At 38.1% G+C, this 25159-nt stretch overlaps 7 protein-coding genes and 1 non-coding gene across 17 annotated transcripts in view; 5 read left to right on the forward strand and 3 right to left on the reverse strand.

Moving 5' to 3' along the window:
* The window catches only part of LOC111453313 (kinesin-like protein KIN-14A), a 16191-nt gene extending 14876 nt beyond the window's left edge, over window positions 1–1315 (forward strand). The window contains exon 23 of the mRNA XM_023094367.1: window positions 532–1315. Coding sequence (XP_022950135.1) covers window positions 532–987 — 456 coding nt within the window. The 3' untranslated portion in view covers window positions 988–1315. The remainder of the gene's footprint in view (window positions 1–531) is intronic.
* A 65-nt stretch (window positions 1316–1380) lies between these two features.
* Window positions 1381–3596, forward strand: LOC111453823 (transcription factor bHLH131-like). Of its 5 annotated transcripts, XM_023095079.1 has the most exons (4): window positions 1381–1663; window positions 2549–2782; window positions 2894–3319; window positions 3373–3596. In XM_023095079.1, the coding sequence occupies exons 1-4, from the start codon at window positions 1637–1639 to the stop codon at window positions 3376–3378; spliced, it is 693 nt and encodes a 230-aa protein (XP_022950847.1). In that variant the 5' UTR covers window positions 1381–1636; the 3' UTR covers window positions 3379–3596. The 5 variants fall into 5 exon arrangements, with proteins under 5 accessions (XP_022950847.1, XP_022950843.1, XP_022950845.1 ...); XM_023095075.1 differs by having other exon boundaries at window positions 2894–3596; XM_023095077.1 differs by having other exon boundaries at window positions 2558–2782; window positions 2894–3596.
* Window positions 3597–4361: 765 nt separating this feature from the next.
* LOC111453822 (IMPACT family member in pol 5'region) lies at window positions 4362–6992 on the reverse strand. Its single transcript, XM_023095073.1, has 6 exons — window positions 6663–6992; window positions 6261–6302; window positions 5608–5723; window positions 5302–5407; window positions 5103–5156; window positions 4362–4729 (listed from the first exon to the last, which is right to left on the reverse strand). Exons 1-6 carry the CDS (start codon window positions 6930–6932, stop codon window positions 4571–4573), a joined length of 747 nt encoding a protein of 248 aa, XP_022950841.1. The 5' UTR covers window positions 6933–6992; the 3' UTR covers window positions 4362–4570.
* A 576-nt stretch (window positions 6993–7568) lies between these two features.
* Window positions 7569–7650, forward strand: TRNAS-GCU. The gene has a single exon. It is a non-coding gene; the product is annotated as a tRNA-Ser (tRNA).
* Window positions 7651–8925: 1275 nt separating this feature from the next.
* Window positions 8926–10465, forward strand: LOC111452954 (mitochondrial uncoupling protein 5-like). Its single transcript, XM_023093846.1, has one exon. It carries the CDS (start codon window positions 9362–9364, stop codon window positions 10334–10336), a length of 975 nt encoding a protein of 324 aa, XP_022949614.1. The 5' UTR covers window positions 8926–9361; the 3' UTR covers window positions 10337–10465.
* Window positions 10466–10688: 223 nt separating this feature from the next.
* Window positions 10689–17092, reverse strand: LOC111453632. 6 transcript variants are annotated; one of them, XM_023094805.1, is made up of 21 exons: window positions 16908–17092; window positions 16168–16689; window positions 15701–15915; window positions 15529–15600; window positions 15238–15375; window positions 14902–15020; window positions 14516–14827; window positions 14298–14385; window positions 14100–14205; window positions 13903–14016; window positions 13586–13749; window positions 13360–13480; window positions 13064–13288; window positions 12789–12979; window positions 12491–12658; window positions 12296–12401; window positions 12080–12217; window positions 11832–11990; window positions 11538–11738; window positions 11062–11328; window positions 10689–10936 (listed from the first exon to the last, which is right to left on the reverse strand). In XM_023094805.1, the coding sequence occupies exons 2-21, from the start codon at window positions 16645–16647 to the stop codon at window positions 10805–10807; spliced, it is 3516 nt and encodes a 1171-aa protein (XP_022950573.1). In that variant the 5' UTR covers window positions 16648–16689; window positions 16908–17092; the 3' UTR covers window positions 10689–10804. The 6 variants fall into 6 exon arrangements, with proteins under 6 accessions (XP_022950573.1, XP_022950574.1, XP_022950572.1 ...); XM_023094806.1 differs by having other exon boundaries at window positions 16168–16653; window positions 16878–17092; XM_023094804.1 differs by having other exon boundaries at window positions 16878–17092.
* Window positions 17093–20075: 2983 nt separating this feature from the next.
* On the forward strand, window positions 20076–22678 carry LOC111453634 (cyclin-D2-1-like). The gene is made up of 6 exons (XM_023094809.1): window positions 20076–20563; window positions 20745–20831; window positions 20920–21018; window positions 21101–21302; window positions 21412–21533; window positions 21642–22678. The coding sequence occupies exons 1-6, from the start codon at window positions 20294–20296 to the stop codon at window positions 21795–21797; spliced, it is 936 nt and encodes a 311-aa protein (XP_022950577.1). The 5' UTR covers window positions 20076–20293; the 3' UTR covers window positions 21798–22678.
* Window positions 22679–24094: 1416 nt separating this feature from the next.
* On the reverse strand, window positions 24095–25142 carry LOC111453635 (zinc-finger homeodomain protein 1-like). Its single transcript, XM_023094811.1, has one exon. It carries the CDS (start codon window positions 25043–25045, stop codon window positions 24299–24301), a length of 747 nt encoding a protein of 248 aa, XP_022950579.1. The 5' UTR covers window positions 25046–25142; the 3' UTR covers window positions 24095–24298.
* Between the last annotated feature and the right edge of the window lie 17 nt (window positions 25143–25159).

Below are 25159 nucleotides of genomic sequence, written 5' to 3' on the forward strand. Positions count from 1 at the left end.
GGGGGGGGGGGGGGGGGGGGGGGGAATCCCTACAAAACAATTGGGGGGATTTTTCACTCATCATTATGATGTCGTAATTATAAAAAAAACAATAATAATTCAATAAAAAACTAGCTTGTCCAATTCTTTTAAACTATACGTTGGTTATGAATGACTTGGTTTTGTCGTTGCATCAAAGGATTTTGTTAATTCCCTTTTTCTGTAGCATTTTATGTTGGATTTCTTGTGAGTTTAAATTTGGTTTTTGTTTTAAACATCGGCTCTTTTGATCTCAACTTCAGAACATTTCATAGGAACAGTACTTCTTATTCAATGTCTACTCTGAACACGTAACATTTTGGAAATAGAACTTTAACTCGAATTTACCACTTTTCTTTTACTTCTAAAATACCAATTACAGAGTGAACTTTATCTCAGATGTTGGAAGACACATGGCTCCTTCAAATCTTGGATTGAATATAGTACATTAGCTGGAGTCTGGATCTTATCATACTTATATCTAAACATTTTTTCTAATCTTATTTACTGCAGTTAACTCCAGAAGAAGATGACATCTATCACGCAACATCACACAACCGCAGACTGTCAGTGGACTCGAGTTCTGGTGCAGAAGTTGACGTAGCACAGTGGAACGTTCTGCAGTTCAATACAGGCTCAACAACACCTTTTATCATCAAGTGTGGCGCAAACTCCAATTCGGAATTGGTCATCAAGGCAGATGCCCATGTTCAGGAACCAAAAGGTGGTGAAATTGTGAGAGTTGTTCCCAGACCATCTGTTTTAGAAAACATGAGCTTGGAGGATATCAAACAAGTATTTTCCCAGCTCCCAGAGGCTCTGAGCTTACTTGCTTTGGCAAGAACTGCAGATGGAACCCGAGCACGGTACTCTCGGCTCTACAGAACTCTAGCCATGAAAGTCCCATCGTTAAAGGATCTTGTTGGCGAGCTTGAAAAGGGGGGAGTATTGAAAGATGTAAGACCATGAATACGAAGTTTGTACCTCCCATTCTTTCGGCAGCCGTATACTTTGACATGCTGCTGCCTAGCCTGTGTGTTCTCATTATTTTGAGGAAACTCCTTAGGTTGTCCACGGTATTTAGAGTTGTTATATTGTAATTTATGTTGTCTTTGTTGCTCTAAGCAAAATATCTGTATTTGTAGACATCTACCTCACACTTCACATGTTGAATTGGCTGTAATTGTTGTTCAAATCAATGTCACTTCTCTAGAAATATTGTCAAAATGTCGATTACAAGACATAATTTTGATTTATCTTTTCAGATCTTGTAAATTAACAATTTTAATTTTCTTAATAGTTTTAAGACTATTTGGTTTTTTAATTTTGTGTCTTGTTCTAAAATTTCGGACGGCTTCTACAACTTTCTCTCTCTCTCTCTCGCTAACCGTAGTCTCTTCGGTTCGGGATTTCAGAGAGAACGGGACGAAGTGGGGTTTCATCTTTTTCAGTTACATCTTCTCTAACCCTTAGTGAGCTAACGCTATTCACCGTGGCAGCTGTTGCAGTTCAGAGCATTGGACTCTCCTTTTTCGTCTTCGGGTATTTCCATGTCAAACCTGCACTATCCGGTGACGGTGCTCTTCAGCTCTCTTTCGAATCCTTGAGCAGCATTAACATGGAATCATTACATAATAGAGCATCTGTAAGTATCTGCACGTCTATTTGGCTTCGAAATTATAATTATTTTGTGTAACTAAGCAAGCTTCTGCTAGCCCAGCTGGTATATGTAGTCTTAAGAAGAGGATATATATCATTGGACTGATTTGGCTGGATCTTAGCCATATATTCAATACTGATACCAAAAAGTTCACACCCGGCGACATGACAAACAAGTTACTTCGGTGCTTCATGTCAGCCATCCTTTAGGTTGCAATTTTGCAGTCCGAAGAATAAAATAAAATAACTCTTGTCCAAGGAGCAGCAGTGACCGAACCATCTTCCAAGCCACACACCTACCGTATAATGCTTTCTCAAGATCCTCGACTCCATGGAAGTTATGATTTTCAACATAAGGATAATTGTTGGGACTGTGGGTGCAGGAATAAAGATATGAGTGGGGGGTCATTTTATTTATAAAGTAGGATTTTTGTAATGAATTGTTAAATTCTGGTCATGCGGATGGTTGATATGTGATTTGGTTAAAGCACTCCAAGTTTCCATATCTTACCATTATAATTACAGGATCAAAATGCTTAGTAAATGGCAATTATGAGGTCGGATATTACATAATCTGCCTTAATCGCAAAGAAATAAAGCAATTAATTAATCGCAAAGAAATAAAGCAATTAATTCCTTCTATCCCACTCTTTGAAAATGGAGAATTTTCCTATATAATAAAAACATCAATAGTCGGACTTCACAGCAGTTATTGCTATTCTTTGCACTTCCAATAAGGGAGGACCTTGTTGTGCCATGGTTTTACTGCATCAGGTAACTTATACAGACACCAGTTAACAACATTTCTTTGCTTTCTGATACTTGCGAACCTTTTATTTTTCTTCTTCAATCTGTATGTATCATTTCATAGTCTGGACAGGTCATGCAGTCCATCCAGAGCTACCCAACTTCAGGAACTATGCATCAGATGTATCCACAAGGACAACCTCTAATGATCAAGCATTACAGCCCAATCTCATCCTTTCCAAGGAAGGAGAATACATTACATGCAGCCCAGAAGCACCGCCTGGCAGAGCAGAGCAGAAGAAACAGAATCAGCGGCCAATATGACACCCTCCGTGCCATCCTTCCCAGCATATACAAAGTTAGTAAAAAAAAAAACTTCCTTTAAAAAATCTATCTTCAATTGATTTTAAGCCAACAGGTAAAAACATTCTGTGTATTGATACTTGGAAAGCAATGATTATGAACACAGACGGATATGAGTAAGCTCAAAAAGGCTTTTGTGCTTTCTGAGACAATCCGTATGGTGAAGGAGTTTAAGAAGCTTGTATCAGAAAAGAGAGCAACTAATCGTGAAGTCGGGAATTGCGGGATACCTGGTGGGGCAGATAGATTGAGCTTAGAACACTGTGATGGTGGTGAAGGGATGGTGAAGGCTGTAATGAGCTGCGAGGACAGGCCGAACATTATGGCAGAATTGGCAAAAGCACTGAAAACGGTGAAAGTGAAGCTGGTGAGAGCTGAAATGGTGACTATGGGTGGAAGGAACAAGTTTTCTCTGTGGATGCAAGGGCCTAAAGAAGGACCTGGCGTGCTTAAGAGGGTTTTGGAGGCTGTTATGAGGAGGCCTTCATGGATTGCTAGAAAACACAGAAGTTCTTGGCATTCCCGAGCCTCAACAGCTTACAATTTCAATAGGGCCACTTCTTGAAAAATCTCTTATTTTTCTCCAAGTAACATAATTACCCGTTTGTAATTAGTTGTGATGGCCTTTCTGGAACCATCCAGCCCTCTAATCAATACGTCTGAACATGATAGGTGAAAGTATACGTACTTGCTGACCTTTTTCTTCTTATCTTCGTAGTTCCTCGGTAATTCAATGTTTCCAGAGATGGTAATTTGGATTTCATAGCAAAGAAACTTCGAATGAAAAAATTAATTGATGTTACAGGTTATCCTTATCCTATTCAATGACTTCCACCAAAATCTCATCTTCTTCAACACAAGACTCCCATCTGAATTCTAAACCTAGCTAGCTCGTTCCCGTCAGGTCCTTGTCCTTCTATTCAAACATAGAATGGGTTTAAGAATTGTGTCCAAGCGTGTTCTTTTCTTAGCTATGTTGGTCTTCTATCATGGCCTTGTACAGTAGTCGTTATTAATGTACTAGGGAAAACTGCATCAGTGAAGAAGGGGTCCTTCGTTTCTTGTGATAGTTGCAGAGCAAACGAATGGGCATTTCCACTTCTGCTGTGGAGTGATTGCATCTGCCTGGTATAATTGCAAAATGATGGTAGTAACTAGCTAAGTCTTCTAACGCACCTCCATCGCAGCCAACACCGAACTGTCATCAATCCTACTTACATCTATTACACTAAACCTTAAAGGTATATTATTTTTGTTTCTTTCAACCGACATCTGGTCAGACTAGCATCCACCGACTCAGCGGAATTCTGTATGACCATTAAACCCAGAACTGCGAACAGTCCCAAATATAGATGGATTCCAACAACGATATCTCCAATTCCAACCATAACACCATTTCAATTATTGCTTCCCATCAAACCATAGTCAAATGAAACAAGTCCTTCAAATTGGCAAAGGTTCCTTGAAAGCTGTTATCATCAATCAAATAAGGACTGCGCGTGCTTCTGAAAAATATGATGCTTCTACAGCAGTAGTATTGCATATAGGTTAATGAAGGAACATGAGATGAAGCAGGCAGTAAACTAACTAAATATTCATTTCAATGGGAAATGTATTTTACAAAGGATATCTAGATTATTGTGCAATGTAAATAGTTGTACAAAGTCATCATTCAATTCCCTCATAAGCCACCCGCCATTGATTGGATGCATACTTGATTTCTTCTTTATATTGATGTGTATCTCCCTTCTCTGCATTCATGTACAAAGAACAGCTGTATAATTTATTGCTTGTAAAAGATTAATTCACGGCTACAATGAGATTTGATAGCATCCTCCAGCTTCTCAACATGGTCGAAATCAACCTTGAATGTCACCATGGTAATACCATCTTTACCACAGTCATAGTCCTGCTTAATGTCCTCAACGTGAAAAGATTGCAACTGCAAACACCGACACAAATTTCAGCTCTACAATAATATCCATTTAAAAAGGCGGCAGAAGAAACGGATACTGTGCATGACAGAACAGTAGAACCTTTCTGTTATTGCTGGAGCCGAAAGATCATCACTCTATGGTATATATGTAATTGTAAGAATTATAGAAAAATGTTTCCGTCCAAAGTAAATGCAATATTGACTATGACATGAGAACTATACCGAAGGAAGAAAAAACAAGCAGAAACAAATGAAAAATCAGAGACCATAGTTCAAACAATAACCGTCCAATATCTGAGGGGAAAAAGCACTAGAGACGAAAATTCAAACCCGTGACAGAGGCATACAAGATAACTCTTGATCACATGGGCAAATTTACCTGGTGGTACAAAGCCCCTAGAAGATTGAATGGTACCTCCACGCCCATTGGAACCTAAAAGACATGGAACCCAATTTATCAAAAATAACATTTCCTGTGTAAATCAATTTAAAATAGTTTAGTACAGTTAATTTGCTCCATAAACTTCTGAGTAATACTAGCATCACAGGGTGACAACTATTGAGGGAAGAAGAAACACCTTAGATTTCACGACACATGTTTGAGCACTTTTCAGGCATTCGGAAGCTACTCCCCCATAAGCCCTGACTAGTCCCCCAGTCCCGAGTTTGATACCTCCAAAATACCTAAAATTTGGTAGAGGGAAAAGATATCATACGAAGTTAGCTATAGCACATGGCAAGCATACACATTCATATCAACCAAAAGCATTAATAAGAGGATTCCAAGTCAACGATTGGCTAGTATTTTGCCCATGAAAATTGCTTAGAAATAGATCCCAAAAACTATGTTTCAACCTAATTCCTATTATTTGCAAAGAGAATACCTGATCACGACCACCATGACTCTGTCAATACCCGAAGAGACAATGGCAGAATGAATTGGTTTTCCAGCAGTACCAGATGGCTCGCCATCATCATTAGACCTAAATTGATCTCCAACCTGAATAGAGTCAAGAGAAGTTATAAATAAAGGAATTGAGATCAGGGAAGTAAATATATTAACTCCCCTCTCAACATCTCTTTATGGGAATCCTCTTGAAAAAAAAAAACTCTCTGAAAAACTGGAGCATTGCACTTTGAAGTAATAATATGACCATCAGAAACTTGCGAGCTTTAAAATACGAGGGAATGTCAGAAACTAATTGATATTACATTCGCAGCAGAAAATTTTCAGGTCTATCAAAATAAACAGTGTAAAAATGTAAAACAGAAACTAACCGTAGCATCTTTCTTATCATATTTAAGGAATGTTATTTTTGTAAAAATATAAAAGAGATGATAGATTTATTCATGTAGTATTTTATCACGTGATTTAGCATAAACTCTGTTACATTACACCTTCAACAGACCACGTGAAGAGCAAAGTATTAGACCACTGTGACGGATGGTGAACTACCCCATAATAGATATTCTTCAAGAACTGTAACAACTAATACATCTAACCATATCCAACAACATGCAAGAGATAAAGAAGCACCTGATACGCCCAGCAATTGTGAGTAGCTCGCGGTTCCCGTACCTGAGTTTCACCACAAAAAATGCCTGCCAGATTAGTGAATTTCACACAAACATATCGATCCTATTCTAGAAGATTTTTAAGGACGCATTTTGAGGCAATGTTCCAATATTTGAGATTAAAAGAGTGACGCTAATGTCATAATACAATTTGCAATAACGAATTTCACTACAAAATAGATAGCTTTGCCAATTGAATCATGTACAATGTAAAGTGCGATATAATTTACAACTTCAAAGAAAATGGCATATAGAATCCCAAGGGAACAAAAGAGAATTTATTCCAGGAAACAAACAGAAAGGCAGCGAGGCTAAATAGGAATAGAAATCGGAAACTCCTCCATGAGAATCTAGCATAGAACACCTGGGAGAGAAAAGAGAAGGCAGTCTGCTCATTGGTGACAGGACCAGCGATGGCGATGAACTTGCTCTTCTTGATTTCTTTTTCGAATCTCACAATCTCTTTGATCGTGGTGTATGCGCCTGCATTTCCGCTACTACTACTGACTGTTGTGACCATATCTTTCTTATCCCGAGCAATTGCGCACAGTGAGGAAGAGAATCGAGTGTTGAGGTTCAGAGTCTTGAAGTAACGAAAATTTGGCGCTGCGGCAGAGGCAATTGCTACGGGCATTTGATGGAGCCTCCGATTCTCAGTTGGACAAATATAATGTGGCTCCTGTCTTCCAGACGACAGCGGTTCTCCTTTAAATATTCCTTTCCTCAGGTTGAGTATTAACGACGTCGTTTGAATGGAAAAAATAAAAACACTTTTTTTGCAATACAAAAAGAACTTAGGTTAAATGAACATGGCACACGACACACGTGTTTACATAATTAATGGATCATAAATAACTTATTTAGAATCGCCTTAGAAGTTAGGAATAAGGAGGCTACAAAATGTTAGGCCAATGAAACTATTATTTCTTATCCGAATAAATACTATTAAATAGTTTATTAAAATGTTAAACTAAATTTATTTTATCCAATTAATGAATATTTAAATAATCTTTGAAATAGTAAGTAAAAAATATAAAATTAATTAATAGTGCACTAGTGGAAAAGAGATAACGTCATATGTTCTTAACATCGCCCGATTTCTCCACCTATATCACCGAGTAGGCACATCCCTTGTGATGTGACAATCATTTGAATTTGTGGATACATCTCTTCCTATATATTCATAATGTTTTCGAGAAATAAAACATCTGACCATGATATTTCACATAAAATAATTAAAAATTAATTATAATTAGATTTCGAACAAAAAGTCGCTTTGGCCGAGTGGTTAAGGCGTGTGCCTGCTAAGTACATGGGGTTTCCCCGCGAGAGTTCGAATCTCTCAGGCGACGAAAATTTTCCTTTTTTCTTTTTTTCTCTTGAAAACACAATCGCGAGCCACGTAATCAGAACCTTCCCCCAGAATTAAACTGTCGTAGTCTAGGTAGGGCAGGGCACAGCCAAGGAGGCGACTAAGTCAGCGTCGCGGAAAATCGTCGACCCACAAGTCACTTTACGACACGTCGACTACAAACAATTGACTAATAGAAAGGGCCAAATTTTGACCAGGCTATCCCGAGCCCCAATTTCCGGGTCAATTATGGCATTTCGCTGTGCCCAACGGTCAGACCAACCTTGGATCAAAAATATATATTTTTTTAAGGCCTTTAAAGAACAAGGCCTCGTGGCAATTTTAATAATATTTAATCATAATGATACCCGTTGAAATTAATCCAAGGCTGTGCGACTTTTTTTTTAATGCCTTTGCATTCTAAAGGTGAGAAACTCAAGGATAATTATCTCTTAATTTCTTTCATCAATTTTTACTTATTAAATATATAATTTAGAAGAAAAATAAATAAATAAGAAAGGAATAAAATTTTGAACCAACTTTTTTTTAAGTTATCAATTATGTTGTTGGGAATTTTTCTATTTTTCTTCTTTTTTCTTTAATATTTATCCGCTGCACATGCACATGGTTATTTTAAGCAATTTTTTTTTTTTCCAATTATACTGGACAATTGATTTATTTAGGTTTTTAAAGAATGCAGTATATTCAAAAGTCAATTTATTATAAAAATGAATGTAACTTCAACGAGAGTGTTTGACTTTATAAATTAATTATTTTGATTGCGTTTGACAATAACTTTGCCATTAAAAATAAAACGTTTGATAAATAATTAAAACAAATAATAAAACATAGTATGCAGTGAATAATGCGTAGTTACTTACTTCTTACAAGTTCTTTTAGTTTAAAAAATAAACAATTAAAAATCATTAAATCAAGTTTTTAATTATGAATTTTAGTGTAAACAAAAGAAAATTCCCATAATAAAGTCAGGTGTTCACATATAGGTTGCTAATAATAGGACATTCTTTTTGGGAGTAAAGGTCAAAGAGGGAAGTTGGACCAACCCTCGCAAATTGGAAAGTGACAATGCCCCCAAAAATGTAATTTACCAAAGTTACGATATTATAATTGGTATGAAATAATTAAAATAAGTTCATATTTATTGATAAAAGGAAAGTAAATTGTGTGCTTAAATAGGATTGAACGATGGAAAAAAAAAAAAAAAACTTTAATGATTATATTGAATATTGAGTTAGAGACGGGAAATGGAGAAGAAGGAGAAGGAGAAGGAGAACCGCGTAAAATGGGGGAGGGAATTGTAAATACTGAAAACTGGAGGGTTGGGAAAAAAGAGGTCCCTTAAAGGGACGTTGGGGGTTGGTTATGCTATAAATTCTCCTCCCCCACGTTCTGTCTTCCCCAATTCACCATTCGTTCTTTGCGTATTACAGAGTCCCCTGTTAGCATATGTCTCACAGACCCCTCGTTCCTCACTATTCCTCCATTGCCTTCAGTCTTCATTCCCATCTCTTGGTTTCCAGTGACATGAACTCCAGTTCCAATTGCTCCTTTTAATTCCCTTTCCCCTATTTTCCGAGATCAGACCTCCGTAATTCTCTCTGCTTCCAATTCTATTTTCTCGCCCTTCTTTCAGCCTTCTGTCACGTTTTTATTTTCTTGTTTGTTTCCCGAGAAAATTTGATTCCTGGATAATGGGTGTCAAGGGATTTGTCGAAGGGGGAATTGCTTCCATTGTTGCTGGCTGTTCCACCCACCCGCTTGATCTGATCAAGGTCCGAATGCAACTTCAGGGCGAGGCTCCTGCTCCCACGGGGGCGGTTCAGAATCTCCGTCCGGCTCTCGCTTTTCAGACCACTTCTGTGACTGCTCCGAGGTCTATGAATATTCCTTCGCCACCGCCTCCAGCGGCGCGTGTTGGCCCAGTTGCTGTCGGGGTTCGTATTGTGCAGCAGGAAGGAGTCGCCGCTCTCTTCTCCGGCGTTTCAGCTACTGTTCTCCGGCAGACTCTCTACTCAACTACCCGTATGGGTCTTTACGATATGCTCAAGCAGAAGTGGACCGATCAGGATACCGGAAAACTGCCGCTGGTGCGAAAGATATCGGCGGGTTTGATCGCTGGTGCGATCGGTGCTGCAGTCGGCAACCCGGCCGATGTGGCGATGGTACGAATGCAAGCCGACGGGCGGCTACCGCCGGCGCAGCGACGGAACTACAAAAGCGTGGTCGACGCCATAACCCAGATGGTACGTGGCGAAGGCGTGACAAGTCTGTGGCGTGGTTCGTCGCTGACGGTGAACCGTGCGATGCTCGTCACGGCTTCGCAGCTCGCATCATACGATCAGATAAAAGAGACGATTCTGCAGAAGGGATTGATGAAGGACGGCCTGGGAACACACGTGACGGCGAGTTTCGCCGCCGGGTTCGTGGCGGCAGTAGCGTCGAATCCAGTGGACGTGATAAAGACCAGGGTGATGAACATGAAGGTGGAGGCAGGGGCGGCGGCTCCGTACTCGGGAGCGTTGGATTGCGCAATGAAGACGGTACGGGCAGAGGGGCCGATGGCGCTGTACAAAGGGTTCATACCGACGATTTCACGACAGGGACCGTTTACGGTGGTGCTGTTTGTGACGCTGGAACAAGTTCGAAAGGTGCTTAAAGATTTTTAGTTAAAATTAAAAAATTGTTTTAGAATATATTCCAAAAATGAAGTTTATATAATATTATGGGAATATTGTATTTTCCGTTCGTGGTTTAAATTAAGAAGCTGATATGAATGGAGATTGCTCATTTCTTCACGTACTGTCTCTTCTCTGCCATAATTATAATTAATTATATTAGCAAAAAATAAATAATTTGAGGAAGGAGATATATAATAAAATTGATAATTAAAATTTATATAAAAAAACCACTATCCATAAACTTTGAAACCCATAAGTTTATTGTGGGAAAAAAAATTGTTACTTGTCTATTAAAATATATTGGGGGTATATATCAATTATAAACATACGGTATCCTAGGTGTAAATTAATTTTAATTTTAATTTTAAATTTGGCAGTTAATTTAATTATTTATATGAAAAGAAAAACACAGGAGCTCAAAATTGGAAGGCTTATAAGTTTGAAAGATTGGGTTGATCAGAAATTGACAGCATCCTCACAGAGAATTGAGCGCACTTCCATGATCGATGTTGGTGGCTTCAAGTCTCTCCGTTGCAGGGCATTCCCGAGCAACCGCTGCATTTCCGACGCAAACACGTCATCCAAAACCTGCCAGATTCAACCAAACAAAAAGGTAATAGGTAATAGAGCCGATCTTCATGTTCTTTTCATTCGATTCAGCAACAACATAGGGATTTTGAAATTTGGAGTTCGATGGTGAGTTTTGGACTTACAGAAACCGCAATGCGTAAGCCTTTATACGAGGACATGTTCTCCTTTCTGTTTTCTAAGAGATGTAGTACATCTTGTCCCATTCGATCCCACAAACATCGGCAGATTGCTACGAAGACGCCGTTGTTAAGGACGGGGTGGAGATGATGAATTGTGTTCATCAGTAAATCCTTCAGAGGCTGCATTCTGCTTCGTATGTCTGACTCCGTCATCGTTTCCTTCGTGTCTTGTATTATCTTCCGCAATTTTGTTGCACTTTGGACCCTTGTCTGCATGTACAAACACCGCGTTATGTATGAAAACCAGCATTGTTTTACTGCTCAATCAAAAGCTGATTGTTTTATGACTCGTCTGCCAGAAATATGGAGTTATTGCTGGTGTGAGAGGTGAATCTAAGGTCATTTGTTTGAGATATGAACAAGATCCTGATTGATCCTTAGATCATATTTTCCTACAAATGGGTTTGAAGGATACTTACGTTTTCTGCGAGTTTCTCCACAACTGCGTGCAGGTAACTCCTGAATTTGGCTCTAAGGACCAAAGTTACTTCATTGAGATATTCACCTCTAGCAGGACCTTCATCAGTCATGCAAGCAGATGCCATTGAATTCAGTTTGCGCTCTATCTGTGGCATAAGCTCATCCCGCATCCTCTTCATCGTATTCAAAAGAATTCCCAACTGAAAAAGACGGTCCCTTGATTAAAAAAAATCGTCTTTCTTGGGTGACCTTCTTACAAAACTCATCCACACAAAGAATTATAAGTACACTACCTCATCTGGTATGAAAAATGTATCCACCGCTTGTCTGGCAAACTTCTGGAAATATTTGGAAAGCATTATGGGCACTGAATTGTCCTTTAATGGGGATAACACATCGGAGTATTGCCTTTCCAACGATTCAAAAATTGTCTTCTCAATATCTGCAGTTGCCTATAGAAGAGGGAGGACGAATACCACTTCAAATTCTGGACGAGTTCTTGGTAAGGCAGAGGAATATAAAGTACCATTTGGACACCTACCTGTTCTAGACTGTTTGAATACTCCGGCCAGCGACAAACGATGACATCATATTCATTTAGTGTCTCCCTTAGCCTATCATACATATCATCAACAAACGGCAATGTTGAGTGTTCTGGTCTGGCTCCATATGGTTGTACCTGAAGGTAAACGCTTTCAGAATGTCATCACTTTCATGAAAACAATAAAAATCTCATCATGCTATTACACGTTCATACCTTGTCCTGTTTGCACAATTCGAGCAAGGCAAGACGCTTACTTTGAATCCATAGTGTAACATATGAGTGGAATAGCTCTTTGGCATCAACTCCACCTCGGACAGGACTGAAATAATCTCAAGGCTCCAGCATTAAAAAAAGTGCAATTGGCATTGTAATTCTTATCATCAGGGATTCGAACAGAGATGGTAGTACCTGATGTTCCACTGAACAAGATCCTGCTGGAAATCAGCTGTAGCAATGACAAGTTCCGTCACAGGAGGCGATGGACCTGGAGGAGAACAGGCCATGAGAAAATCTCGCAATCTATTGCACAGCTCCACACTGTATATGGATGACGAAAGGTTTGGCAAGTCTATGAAACTGCAGAATGACAAATGTAGGTTATACTCATAGCTGGAATCACCAGAAATTTCAGTCAGCAAAGATTTCTTTGAGATGAAACCATAAAAGAAGAAAAGACTCAAAATATAACATATGGTGCTTTAATCACCTGGGGAGCACATTTTGATGGTGGATTTCAATATCAGTCATCACTTCGTTTCTAATATTCCGTACCACGGTTTTCATCTTCTGGTAAGCAGTAGAAAGAATAACACCATCCATCAATGTACCTTCTTTACTGCTTGATATAATTTCATCAACTTCTGCTAACAACAGTTTTGATCTTTTCCTTGTAGCAGCCTGTACCAGTCAACTTAACGTTTACAACTCTTTTAAGATAAGGGAAAAAGGATGGTGAATGTAACTACAATTGGCTTCGATTACTTGTAGATATCTGCATAATTTTAGTTGCGCCTCAGAACTCAAAACATCATGCAGGAGAGCATATAGCTTGACAGAGCGGGTTAGAGCAGAAGCCACGAAACCATTTGCACTACCAAAGACAGCCGCGATCCCTGAAGGTGAAGATTCATCGAGTGACTTATAATTCTCAAAGACGAGCGCAAGAATCTTCTCAATCTGTTCTTTTATCTCCAATAGCATGCGATTCTGGTAGTCATAAGCCATCTGGCGTCACTCTATGGCCAAAGAAATATACAACTTCTAAACAATAACCTTACCTCCTGACGACTCAAGGAGCCCCTCCCGTTTTGCTTCATTATAACTGGTTGCAACAACTCCTCCACTAAAGACAGACAATCTTCAGTTGGTGTAGCGACATCCATGACATAGGAAAGGTACCTGCAGAAATCCACGAAATATTGTAATTTTAAAATTATCGATTCGAACATGAGAAAAATATCAGTTTGATGAAATGATATTTTTACTAATACATGTCTCGTTTACCTTAGCTTGGTATACGAATCTGATATTCCATAGTAAGTTGCAAATTTGTAAAGTAACCACTTCCATGGTCCTTCTAACAACAAATTTCTTTGCTGAAAATGGCTGCTTTTCATTGCAACTTCTAACAAGATATCATATGCCACAGTCTCAGCAACGAGGCCACACTGCATTTTGAAATTGAGTTGAGTTGCTAATCTCATCAAATCATAATTTTAATTAATATAGTTATTGCATAATTTCTAAAAATGGTTGATTATCTTTCTAATAGAATAAAATGATCTATATATCTTGGGTTTCATTCATTTCTTTTTTCAAACCTTAAGACTATGGTTTTCATCTGGGCTTGTAGAATAGCTTGTATGTAGTTGTACTCTTCCAACAAGTTCGTGCTCTGGCTCTCGATACACAGGCCACCACTGTGTCTTTTCATCCTGCAGCCGGATACCCAATTTTAATTATACTCAAAGAGAAGGCATAAAATTAAACTTTAGCGGAGCATGGACAAAAACTATACTGAATTATCAGCAATGACAGCAACTTGAACTGTCGCATGGCCATGATGCTGTCCTTTGGAATTCTGAACTTCGATTGTTAAATCATCTCCAGGACTATTAGGAAAGCTGTTTGTTCCATTTAGCACAAAAGTTAACAGCTCTAGTCTGAAATATAATAAAAAGAAGAAACATGAAGCAAGAAGAAGAGAATCGCTTACAATAGATATGTTTCACCAGATGCTGGTTGCATTTTAACAACTTCATCATCAGATGAGCTTTTTAGTCTCAACAAGCAAGAATATGTTTCTGATGTCAGGAAGAACTCAATTATAAAGCATTCCAAAGTTTGATTCATTTGTACAAACTTGTTGCGTTTCAAAGTTTCAACATGTAAATCTCATTTATCCAGCATTAACAAAATGTCTAGTTTAGTCACCTTGCACTACTTCATAAGTTGGAGATATGTGACACAAAGAAACTGCGCCTGTTTTAATGATTGCCAAGACCTGTTTAGCGTATTGAGAGCCAGCTTTCACATAAGCCAAGCTCTGATGAGAGATAGAACCAGTTGAGTTTGCAGGAAGATGATGAGCAACTCGAACCTTTCGTTTGGCTTTCCACTCGGAGCGAAGTGTTCGCTTCACAGTGGATAAACGTGCATTAAGACTTTCCAATTTGATGGTGGATTGCGTTATACACGAAAGACCACAACTGGTTGGTGGCTCCAGTCCCATTTTCACTCTACGCACTGTCAAATAAACCGAAGTTTGAAACATACAGAAAATATCTTCAAAATTTGTTTAAAAAGTTCAAGTAATATACCCTGAACTTTAATTTTCCCAAGACTTCTTATGGATTTTGGAACAGTTTTCTCACTGACCAACCCTGAGGGAAGTTTTGCCAAGAGATCCTCTTCTGGTTGCAGTAGAGCTTGCCGTAAACTGTTCCAGTTGACAACGTAAGAACAAGAAACCAAATAACTATAATAGCCAAATGAATAGAATATATCAAACGATCACTTGATTTGAAGAAACGTTATAATTTGAACTTAGAATTGAACTAGATCATCCACCACCTGACTGTTAACAAAATCTAATATTCATGAAGTAACAAAATTTCAAACCAAACTCTAGCTAAGTCTCTGTGACAGTCACTTACTCAAATGCATCACGCAAAAGTTTGCACTCATCATTCAAGAAATAGGGAGCTTCTGTACAATGACCTTGAGCCCATGAGTGAAGGCATAGCCTAACACATGCTTCATAAGAAATGACAGCACCCCATGAACCTTGCCCTCTGCATAAACGAGTCCACCATCATAAGCAAGAACAAGTTATTGATAAAAGAAGCAATTACGTAAAGATTTAAGTCCTTATCTATTGCTTTCAACAAATAGCAAATTATTTCAGTTTAATTTAATTTGTGCAATGCTCAAAGTTTCTTTAGTACATTGCTCTGTAATTCGGGAGGCAGGCAGGAACAGACAAAGAAGGTGATGCAACTCCGAGAACAGCAGCATTCCTGAATCAAAGACGTAGTTAATATCACACTCTTTCTCAGTAACTTCCAGTGCAAAAATTTGAAAGAGAGAGAGAATCAAATGAGAGGTATATGCACAAACCTAGCTGATGCATTGGACATTCCAATATTTGTAGCTTGTGCATTTTGGCCTAAAGAGCTTTCTGGTGCTATTTGTTCAAGATAAGGCCTATATGCTCTAGTTGAAGCTTGATTCTCCATCCCCCTGATTTCTTGATTACGAACGTTTGATGGAGGAGCAGTCGGAATATCAAAATTCACATGCATTTTATTCCCTATTCCTCCGTCAGTCTTCGTCTGTCACAGCTAACAGAAAGTGAATTTTTGCTAATACAAATCTTCAGGCACAGAGAAAAGACCCATTTGAACTAATTGGTCCCCATCCCTTTTAAGTAATAAAATTGCATCTGGGCAGTGTATCAAAAAGTCGATCGAAACTTTAAACACTAACAATCTTGATTTGCTATAAGATACTGGGCTGCTTCAGATTTACGCACGAATCATCTTAAAATGTTATTCAATTACGAACTGAACCAGAAAATAACAAACCTGATCGGAAGCTGCAGAGTGAGCATCAGTATCACCATAAGTAATGGTGCTCGATTTACCAAACGAAACTTCAGTACTGGAAGTCGCGGCCGAATCCGACGTTTTGACTCCTCCATGACTATATTCACGGTTTAGCCGAATTGCCTCCGGAACAAAACCAAGTCCCTTATGACCCATTTCAGAACAACGATTGTTTAATTGACTGGGCAATGGAACGCCATTAGTGGCAGCCGAATGAATGTGTACTTTGTCATCTTGAGGAGATATGGCGACCGAGTAATGTAGGCTTTGATTATCACTACCCGAGTCAGACGATAGGTCCATATCGGATCCAGAATCACAGTCCTCGCCGTAGCCCTTCACTGTTTCAGCTTGCGACCCATTAATCGCAATCGGCGGCAAATTCCCAGTACCGAATTTCGCCAGAGGCGGTAATGCAAAACCCCGATCGCCGGAAACAAAACAAGCAAAATCCCTCATCTCCAACTTCAAAATAGGAAGTGTTGGTGATAAATCTCCACACTTAAACAGCACCGAATGAATTAACAATCAGGGTTTAAAGAGTAGAGAAAGTTAAATAATACCGAATATTTCTTCGCAATGAAAAACTAAGATTACGATGATCTACATTAAACAACATTCCATAAAGAAAGTGGATATCAATCCCAATTGATATCGCAAACAGAAATAGAGATAAAATGTGTATTGACCCAAGATGGAAACGCGAAGAGAAATATTACCCAGCAATTAGAAGCACAAAAAACAGTGATCAATGTGACAAAGGGAGGAGAGTAGACTCAAAATTTTCCTCATTCCAATATTTTACATTTTCTTTTTCTTCTTTCCTGGCGACTGAAAGTATGGCTCTGACTGTGTAAAATCATAATTAAGAAAAACGAAAAAATAAAAACTAAAAATTGAAAATTGGATATTAAAAAAAAAAAAAAGGAAGGAAAAAGGAAAAGGTTCGAAGTCGAACGATTTTCAGGAATAAGCGGCAACGGAGGCGGTGGAATTTCCGCGCCTCTGACGTGGCGGCGCGCTCTTTTGTAACGGTCAGAGATTTCATTGTTTTTGCCAGCAACGCCATGCATGACTGGGTCACTCAATTCCGACTAAATTTTCAATTAAATCTGAAACTTAAATTTATATTTAAAAAAGTGTGATTATTTATTTAGTTTTATTGATAAAAATAATATTTACAGAAGTTATGTGATGATTATTTATTCTTAGTATTCTATCTATTTTATTTTTGGGTAAATAAGATATATTTAGAAAATAGTATTAGTTAATTTAATTTATATACATTTACCTTTAATTAAACTTTGCAGGTTACAATGAATTTAAATCTTACATAAATATAATAACATAAAAGAATAAAGAATAAAGTTTAGGAAAAGAATTAAATTAAAATTGAAGCCATGTCATGGGATTGGCTTTACGTGGTGGCTTGAACAATGGTCACGTGATGTTGGACTTGGATCACATGCCTCACTCTATCTTGCATAATTATTAATTTGACATGTACAATGCACGTCAATTATTTCTTACACTTACAAATACGTATAAATCTAAGTCATGCTTTATTCATGATGACATAAGTCAATTTTTATACGTTACAAAATGCACCAATATATATCTTATTTTGATGAGGTATTATTATTATTGTCATGAAAATAATATCTAAAATTAGCGGTAATTAAAATAATTTGAATTTATAGTTTATATTAATTAGACATGAATAATAATTGAAGAAGAGACATGAATGGGCTCCTGAAAGAATTGGGCCATCTCACGCGAGAAGAAGCCCAACTAAATAAGCGGATCATGACTCCAACATTCTCGACAAAAGCCCAACTATTCAGCTTCACTCGTTGACTCGTTGACTCGTTGACTCGTTGACTCCAGACCCATACTTGTTACAACAAAGATCCGTTGAAGTGAAGACTCCCTTCAAACCTTAGTTTCAAGTTCCTATAACATCATAAAAGTTTTGATGGGTTTGTTTTATAATTAATCAACGTGGAACTACCTCTCAACCATATCAACCATATTGGATAGGGTGCGGACGAAAAAATGTGACCGGATAACAAAAGGACAGTAGAAAATGTGAAAGGCATTAGTCCATTTATGCGAACAAAAAAATTGAGGACCATTTTTGCGCACCTTTCAGCACATGACTACATAATCAAACAATAACAATGGGGACACAAAAAGCATCCAGTCTCGATGAGAGAGAGAGAGAGAGAGAGAGAGAGAGAGGGTATCATTTGAAGTGAAGAAGAGGAAGAAGCAGAGGAGGGAGGTTGAAAGAGGGAGAGAGCTCGAATCTCAAGAAAGTAAACGACTAGAAGACTGTGTTGTTTCTTAACTCTTAAAGAATATGGTTTTGGTAAGATTGGACCACACACATATTATACCTTAACACTTCATTCTGTTGTGTTTTAGGTTCTTTTTTGTAGAACACGTGATGTGAGAACTGTTATAGTTTAATGTTGCCGTGTCGGTCCGCCTGGGAACCCGAAGCCCAAACCCAATAAAAGAGGTCGATCCCATCCCCATGATGCCTGTGGTAAAGCTGAATCTTATCATCTTATATGCTTAGACAAAAAGAGAGATGAGGAGAGCCAAAGGGTTTGCTTATTTATTTGTTTATAAAAAGAAGAATGACAAAAAGGGTGTCTTTAAAACGTATATATATTAGGATTAGGAATCCTAAGCTGGGGTTTGTTATTCCAATTTTGATGCTCATTGTTCACATTTATCGACGTTCTCCCCTTTTCATCCGCATCACTTTCTTTTGCTTCTTATCCTCTCTCTTTCACTGACTCCCTCTCTTAATAATATGTTTGTTGTTTTGAGTTTTCATTTTCATTTTCATTTTAAAGTACGCTTCTAAAAATATTTTAAAACAAATAGACAAGATTGATTGTGGTAAGCCAAATGGAGATTATGCACTTTGAACAACTTTAGTGGAAGAAATTAGTATATATATATATATTTCATTGTTGTGAAAAAAATAAAAATTAGGAAATAATTTAATTATTTAAAATTTGACCGCCAGTTATGGAAGGGTAGGAAAAGGGGATGAAAAAAGAAAATGGTTTTTGGAAGGAGAAAAAAAGGGGGAGTGGGCATTTTGGGAAAAATAATAATGTAAGAATAGGGACAGAGAAGGTAATGATGAGAATTCTGAAGGAAACGGTTAGAGTTTCGTCATCTTATTGAGAGAGGGAAGGCATGCGACCCGCGCTACCAAACAAAATCACAACCCCTAACTCTTACTGCTCCTTTTCTCTTGTTTTTTTTTTATCCCTCTTTTCAGTCTGACGTATCTACCCCTCTCGTTTCACCTTATTTTCCGTATCTACCAACCCCTCATTTTTCTTTTTCATTTATTTATAATGTACTAGTTTATGGGTAATTAAATATAAAGTTATTTCATTTGGTAGTTTGTTGTGAATAAATAATTGAATATATCTATTTAAACTTAATCATACAAAAAAAAAAAAAAAGAGATCAAATTTAAACTATATCTATTTCTAAATTAGAGGAATAAAATGTGAATAATGGAATGATTAGTATTATTTCCTTTGAAACTTTCTATATATGGATGGTTGAAAAAGGATAATCTTGGTTCAACTATAGATTTGATTTCTATGTGCATTATATATATATATATATATATATATATATATATATATATATATATATATATATATATATATATCTATATATATTGAGTCAATTTTTAATTTTTAAAATAAAAAGATTATAGTCAAAGTTTAAAATAAATTTTGAATATTGAAAATAAAAGATTTAAATTTGAAAAGGAAAAGGAGAAGAAATGGAAAATGTTTTTTTTTTTTGGCTCTTTACCCTAACTTCCTAGTCTCTCATCTTCTACATAAGCAAACCTCCTCTTCTCTTCCTCCCAACACTCTCTCTTCAAAACCCATTATTTACAAATCTCTGTCTCTCTGTCTCTCTCTCTCAGTTTGTTCCTTCTCGTGTTTAATGGCATCAAGTGTTGGGTTGTGTTCGTAATACCCATTTCTTAAGACACATCAAATGCTGTTTTTATTTGTTTGATATTTTTCTTTTTGAGATTTTGAAGTATCCTTCAATGGCGGATACTTTTTACTGTACACAGAACAATGCCAATACTTGTTTTGATGATCAATTTGATTGTAATGCCATAAATAATAAGGTTGAGCAATGCTCAATTTTTCTGCCCCATACTTTGCTGGGTTTTGCTTTACAGAGTGAAGAGAGGGTGAGAGGAATGGTGGAAAAAGAGCTTGAGCATTTGCCCAGCCATGATTATCTTAAGAGACTGCGCAGTGGGGATTTGGATTTGAAGTTTAGGAGAGAAGCTCTTGATTGGATTTGGAAGGTTGGTCTTTTTTTTTTTTTTTTACTTCTCTGTTTGATTCTTTTATAAGAGGAGGGGTCTTGATTTTTCTATCTGTTTTTGGTTTTCTTTTGCCAATTTCAACAGTCCATTTCTAAAACTTGACTATAAAATTCAAGTGTAGTTAGTTTAATTGTTTGATTCAATGTGGTGTGATGAACAGGCTCATGCCCATTACAGCTTTGGACCTCTCACTCTTTGTCTATCTTTAAACTACTTGGACCGTTTCCTCTCAGTGTATCACTTGCCTGTAAGTTCCAAAAATCAAACAACATTTATTCTTCTCCTTTCCTTTTTCTTCTCAAGTTGTGGAAATTTTCTTTTATGTGTTTATTTAGATGGATAAAAGCTGGACTGTGCAGCTGCTGTCAGTTGCTTGTGTGTCTCTAGCAGCAAAGATGGAGGAGACAGAAGTACCACTGTCCATAGATTTACAGGTCAAATGAGTTTCAATCTTTTTTTTTTTTTTCTGAGTACAATTGTTCTGTTTTATTAATAGATTTCAGTTTTGAAGAACAGGTGGAGGAGCCTAAGTTTGTGTTCGAAGCAAAAACCATACAAAGAATGGAGCTTCTGGTTCTAAGCAGGTTGAAATGGAAGATGCATGCCATAACTCCATTTTCTTTCATTGATTATTTCCTGAGTAAGATGAGTGTTGGAGAGCACGTATCGAGGGTATCCTTGTCAAAATCTTCACAACTCATTCTGAGCACAATTAAAGGTGTTTTTGAGCTTTTTCTTTGTATTTACTGACAGACAAATTCTGTTGCATTCCCCAGAAATTAATGTGTTTGATACAGATTTGTGGTTGGGAAATTAAATGCATGCAGGCATTGACTTCTTGGAATTCAGGCCTTCTGAAATTGCTTTAGCTGTGGCAATTTCCACTTCAGGAGAATGGCAAGCATCCGACGTCAATAAAGCAATCCTTTCTTTTCCATATATGGAGAAAGTAATACAACTTTGACTCTTTTTGAACTTCAAAAAAAAAAAAAAACATTTTTGCCTGTGGGTTGCTTTGTTTTAACCATTTGCTTTATGGGTTGGCTTTGTTTTGCAGGAGAGGGTGATGAAGTGCATCGATCTGATCAGAGATGTATCGTTGATTAGTAATGTAAATACATTGGTTGCTGATAATGTTGCTGGTTCAGTTCCTCAAAGCCCTGTTGGGGTGTTGGATGCAGCTTGTTTGAGCCAAAAACAGAAGAACTATTAACTTCTGGGTCATTATTAATTTTACTGCAAATGAAAAGGGAAAAAAAACCCTGAAATTTTCCCCAACTTTGAGATAGATAAGAGGTAGAGTGTAAGAGAGAGAGAGAGAGAGAGAGAGAAAACAGGACAAAGCAGAAAAGTGTTGCTCCAATTCCTAAATTCACTTTTTTATAAACAGAATTTTAGTGTGCAAGAAGGAAGCAGAGGAAGAGAAGGAGATGAATGCTGTGGTGTGTGTGTGTGTGTTTTTTGTTGGTTTGTCTTCATTTCCTTAGGGCTTTAAATAACGAAGTTATTGTATGGCAGTGTGGTAGAGAAGGGGGAAGCAGAGCAGAACAGAGCAGAACAGAGCAGAGCAGAACAGAGCAATGGAATTATATATGTGTTTGTTTTGGGGATTGAGAAAGAGGGCCCCACTTGGTCAAACTCAAACTCCTCCTGTGTTCTGAATGCTCTGTAAAACCAACTCTGTATCTGTATGTATATAATGATGATTAAAAAACAAGGAAATGTTTTGTTTTGAGAAAAACATTGGAAATAATGCAATTTCCTCCAACTGCACAGAAACAGAGAGAGAGAGAGGTTGAGTTCAGGATTCAGCTACCATTGCCATTTCTGAAGGCAACCCATGAATTGTTTAAGGACTCTCTCATTAAGATACCTGTGCATTTTCACTCACTCACTCACTCACTAAGTCTTGTGGAGCAGGCTTTGGCTCCCCCATGGTTGTCACTGACAAGCACCCACTCAAAAACATTGCCTCTGCAACACCCATTAAACAACAATAAAGCTACCTTAAACGACAGCTGAGCATGGTCAGGTATTAATGTAAAAACAAGTTATTAATCCCTGTCTTAGCCCTTAAACCTCAGCCAGAGAGGCTACAAGGAACATTACTTCTCCTTGAATTAATGTATTTTATGGTTCTGCACATGGTGGGCAACAGATGATATTAAGTAGATGAGGAATAAATGTTAATTATCAGTTATGACAAAGTGGAAGGGGTCTGAGAAGTAGCTATGAATTCCATCCGAGGATCTGCCGTAGCTTGGTATATATATATAATCTCCATTCATATATTTGTCGCCGCATTAATTGATACCCAATTTATTTTCTCACCTACCCCTTCTATTTGTATATGTATTTTTGGTGATTCATAATTTGAAACAGAGGCAGCAGGGGGGTTGTACAATGCATGAATCACTGGGCTTGTTTTAGCAAAGCCCGTACCCCACATGGCCCAACACAGATTCATGTTTGGGGTAACAACTCGAATGATGAATCAAAATAAATTTGGCATGTTCTTAGGGTTGCCCGATATCTCAGTTTTGGCGATGGGTATTATTATTATTGTGAAGATCTGGCGAGAGATTTGGAGGAAGAGATTCATTTGTTGAATGATTGGGCCTACTGCGGACATGGAGAAGAAAAGGCCCAAGTGGAAGCAGTAGGCCCATGGTCCAGAAAAGTAATGGAATTTGGAACATGTGTGCTTTGTGTGTGTTAATGTATGGGCAATGAGGCAGAGAGGTGTGTGGAGCCCCACCTGGTACACCCACTTTTGATTTGAAAAAGAAAATTATAATTGGCAGAAGAAGTCAGGCAATGTAATGAAATGGGGGCAGGGCGCAGAGATTCACCCAAACTTGGGCCACTCATACGTCCTAATCAATCCACCTTAGAAGAAGCATCATCCAACGTCCCTAAATAATCTTAATCCCATCCATCCATCCATCCACCCATCCCCTCAACCCTCTTAACACATTTGAGTGCTGCCCTTAATTTTATTACACAGAGCTTAACAAAAAAAGAAGCCTGAAAAAACCGTCACTGCTTTAAGCTCCTCCTCCAATGATTATGATTAACAAACAAAACTACACTCTATTTATATATGTTTGAGTTTGACCACACATAAATACTCTTCTCCTCCTCCCCCACATTGCTTTAATGCTTTCTTGTTGCATGCAGGTTTTGGTGGCTCATTTTCAACATGCTCCTATCTTTTCATAAAAACACCAAACTCAACCCAGGTTTTGGTGCCTAAAAAACAAACCTCTTTCCTAAATTGCTGCTGTGCTTGAAGCAACAAATTTGCACAAACATATAATGTTTCATATATAGGAGGAAGTTGAGATTAAAGGAAGTTGATAATGAGATTGTATGCAAGTGACAGAAAACAACCCCATGTATGTTTGTTCTATCCCCCAAACCCATAAAAATTATTCCCAACTAATTAACACCATATAATAACCACCATATATAGCTTTGCTTCTGGGAAGAGGAAAGGCAAGTAGTGAGTAATTGAAATGAAATTCCAATTAATTTAAACACAAAACCCACAAAGACAAAGGTAGAGAATGATGATGATGAAGATCATAAAACCCTAAATCTAAAAAATGCCCCAAAATAGAGACAACATGGAACTCTTCAAGTTAACATTTCATTCAGCAATGAAGTTATGGTTTTTTTTTCTTTTTTTCTTTTTTTGGATTTAATTTGTGTCTAGGGTTTCTTACCAAGAGTGTGCTTGTTATTATGCATCCACACTTTAAGCACGTGCCGCTTCACTCCGGTGTCGTTACAGAACTGTTGCACCACCGCCTCGTCCTGTTTTTGGATCCTCCACCCCAATGTCTCCGCCAGTCCCAGCATTCTGTCCTTCTGTTCTTGTGTGAACTTCGTCCTAAATCTCTTCTTTCCCAGGCTACTACTCCCTCCTCCTCCTCCTCCTCCTCCGCCGCCGCTCGGGTTCGACATGTCCTCCTCCTCCTCCCTGCTGTGGCTGCCCCCACCGCCTGAGGTGGATGGAAGAGCCAGTGGCCTGTGGTGTGGCGCCACGTGGAGATACCCAGCTGGGGTTCTGTAGTAGGGGGAGAACTGACCCGGGTGGGGCAATAGAAATGGCTCTCCGATTCCGTGTCCGACACCTATAGCAGAGTCGAGGTTGTCGATCTCCTTGCGGTGGAAGTTGCGGTGGCAGTTGCAGGCAGCGCATTTGAGAGCGTCGAGGGTACCTTCAGCACCAGCGGCTAGAAATTCGCCGCACCCATCAAGGGCGTGACCACCAATGCCAACCGCGTGATTCTTTAAGCACTCTCTGTACTTGGGTTTCCTCTGTCCACTTGAAATCACTTGGTCCGTAGAATTCGTGAGTTTGACTCGGGCAGCTGAGTTAGGCAAGGAGCCGTAACTCGCCGCCGCCGCCATCTCGATCTCCTCCTCATGCTCCTTTTGATCTTCGAAATCCATGGTGGGTGGAAGTTAAAAGTAAATTCGTCCTAACACCCAATTCAGAAAGAAAAACAAAAAAAAAAAAAAAAAAAAAAAAAAAAAAAAAAAAAAAAAAAAAAAAAAGAAAAAAAA

Source organism: Cucurbita moschata, unplaced genomic scaffold (genome assembly GCF_002738365.1).
Source record: "Cucurbita moschata cultivar Rifu unplaced genomic scaffold, Cmos_1.0 Cmo_Scf00015, whole genome shotgun sequence".
Taxonomy (NCBI): Eukaryota; Viridiplantae; Streptophyta; class Magnoliopsida; order Cucurbitales; family Cucurbitaceae; genus Cucurbita; species Cucurbita moschata.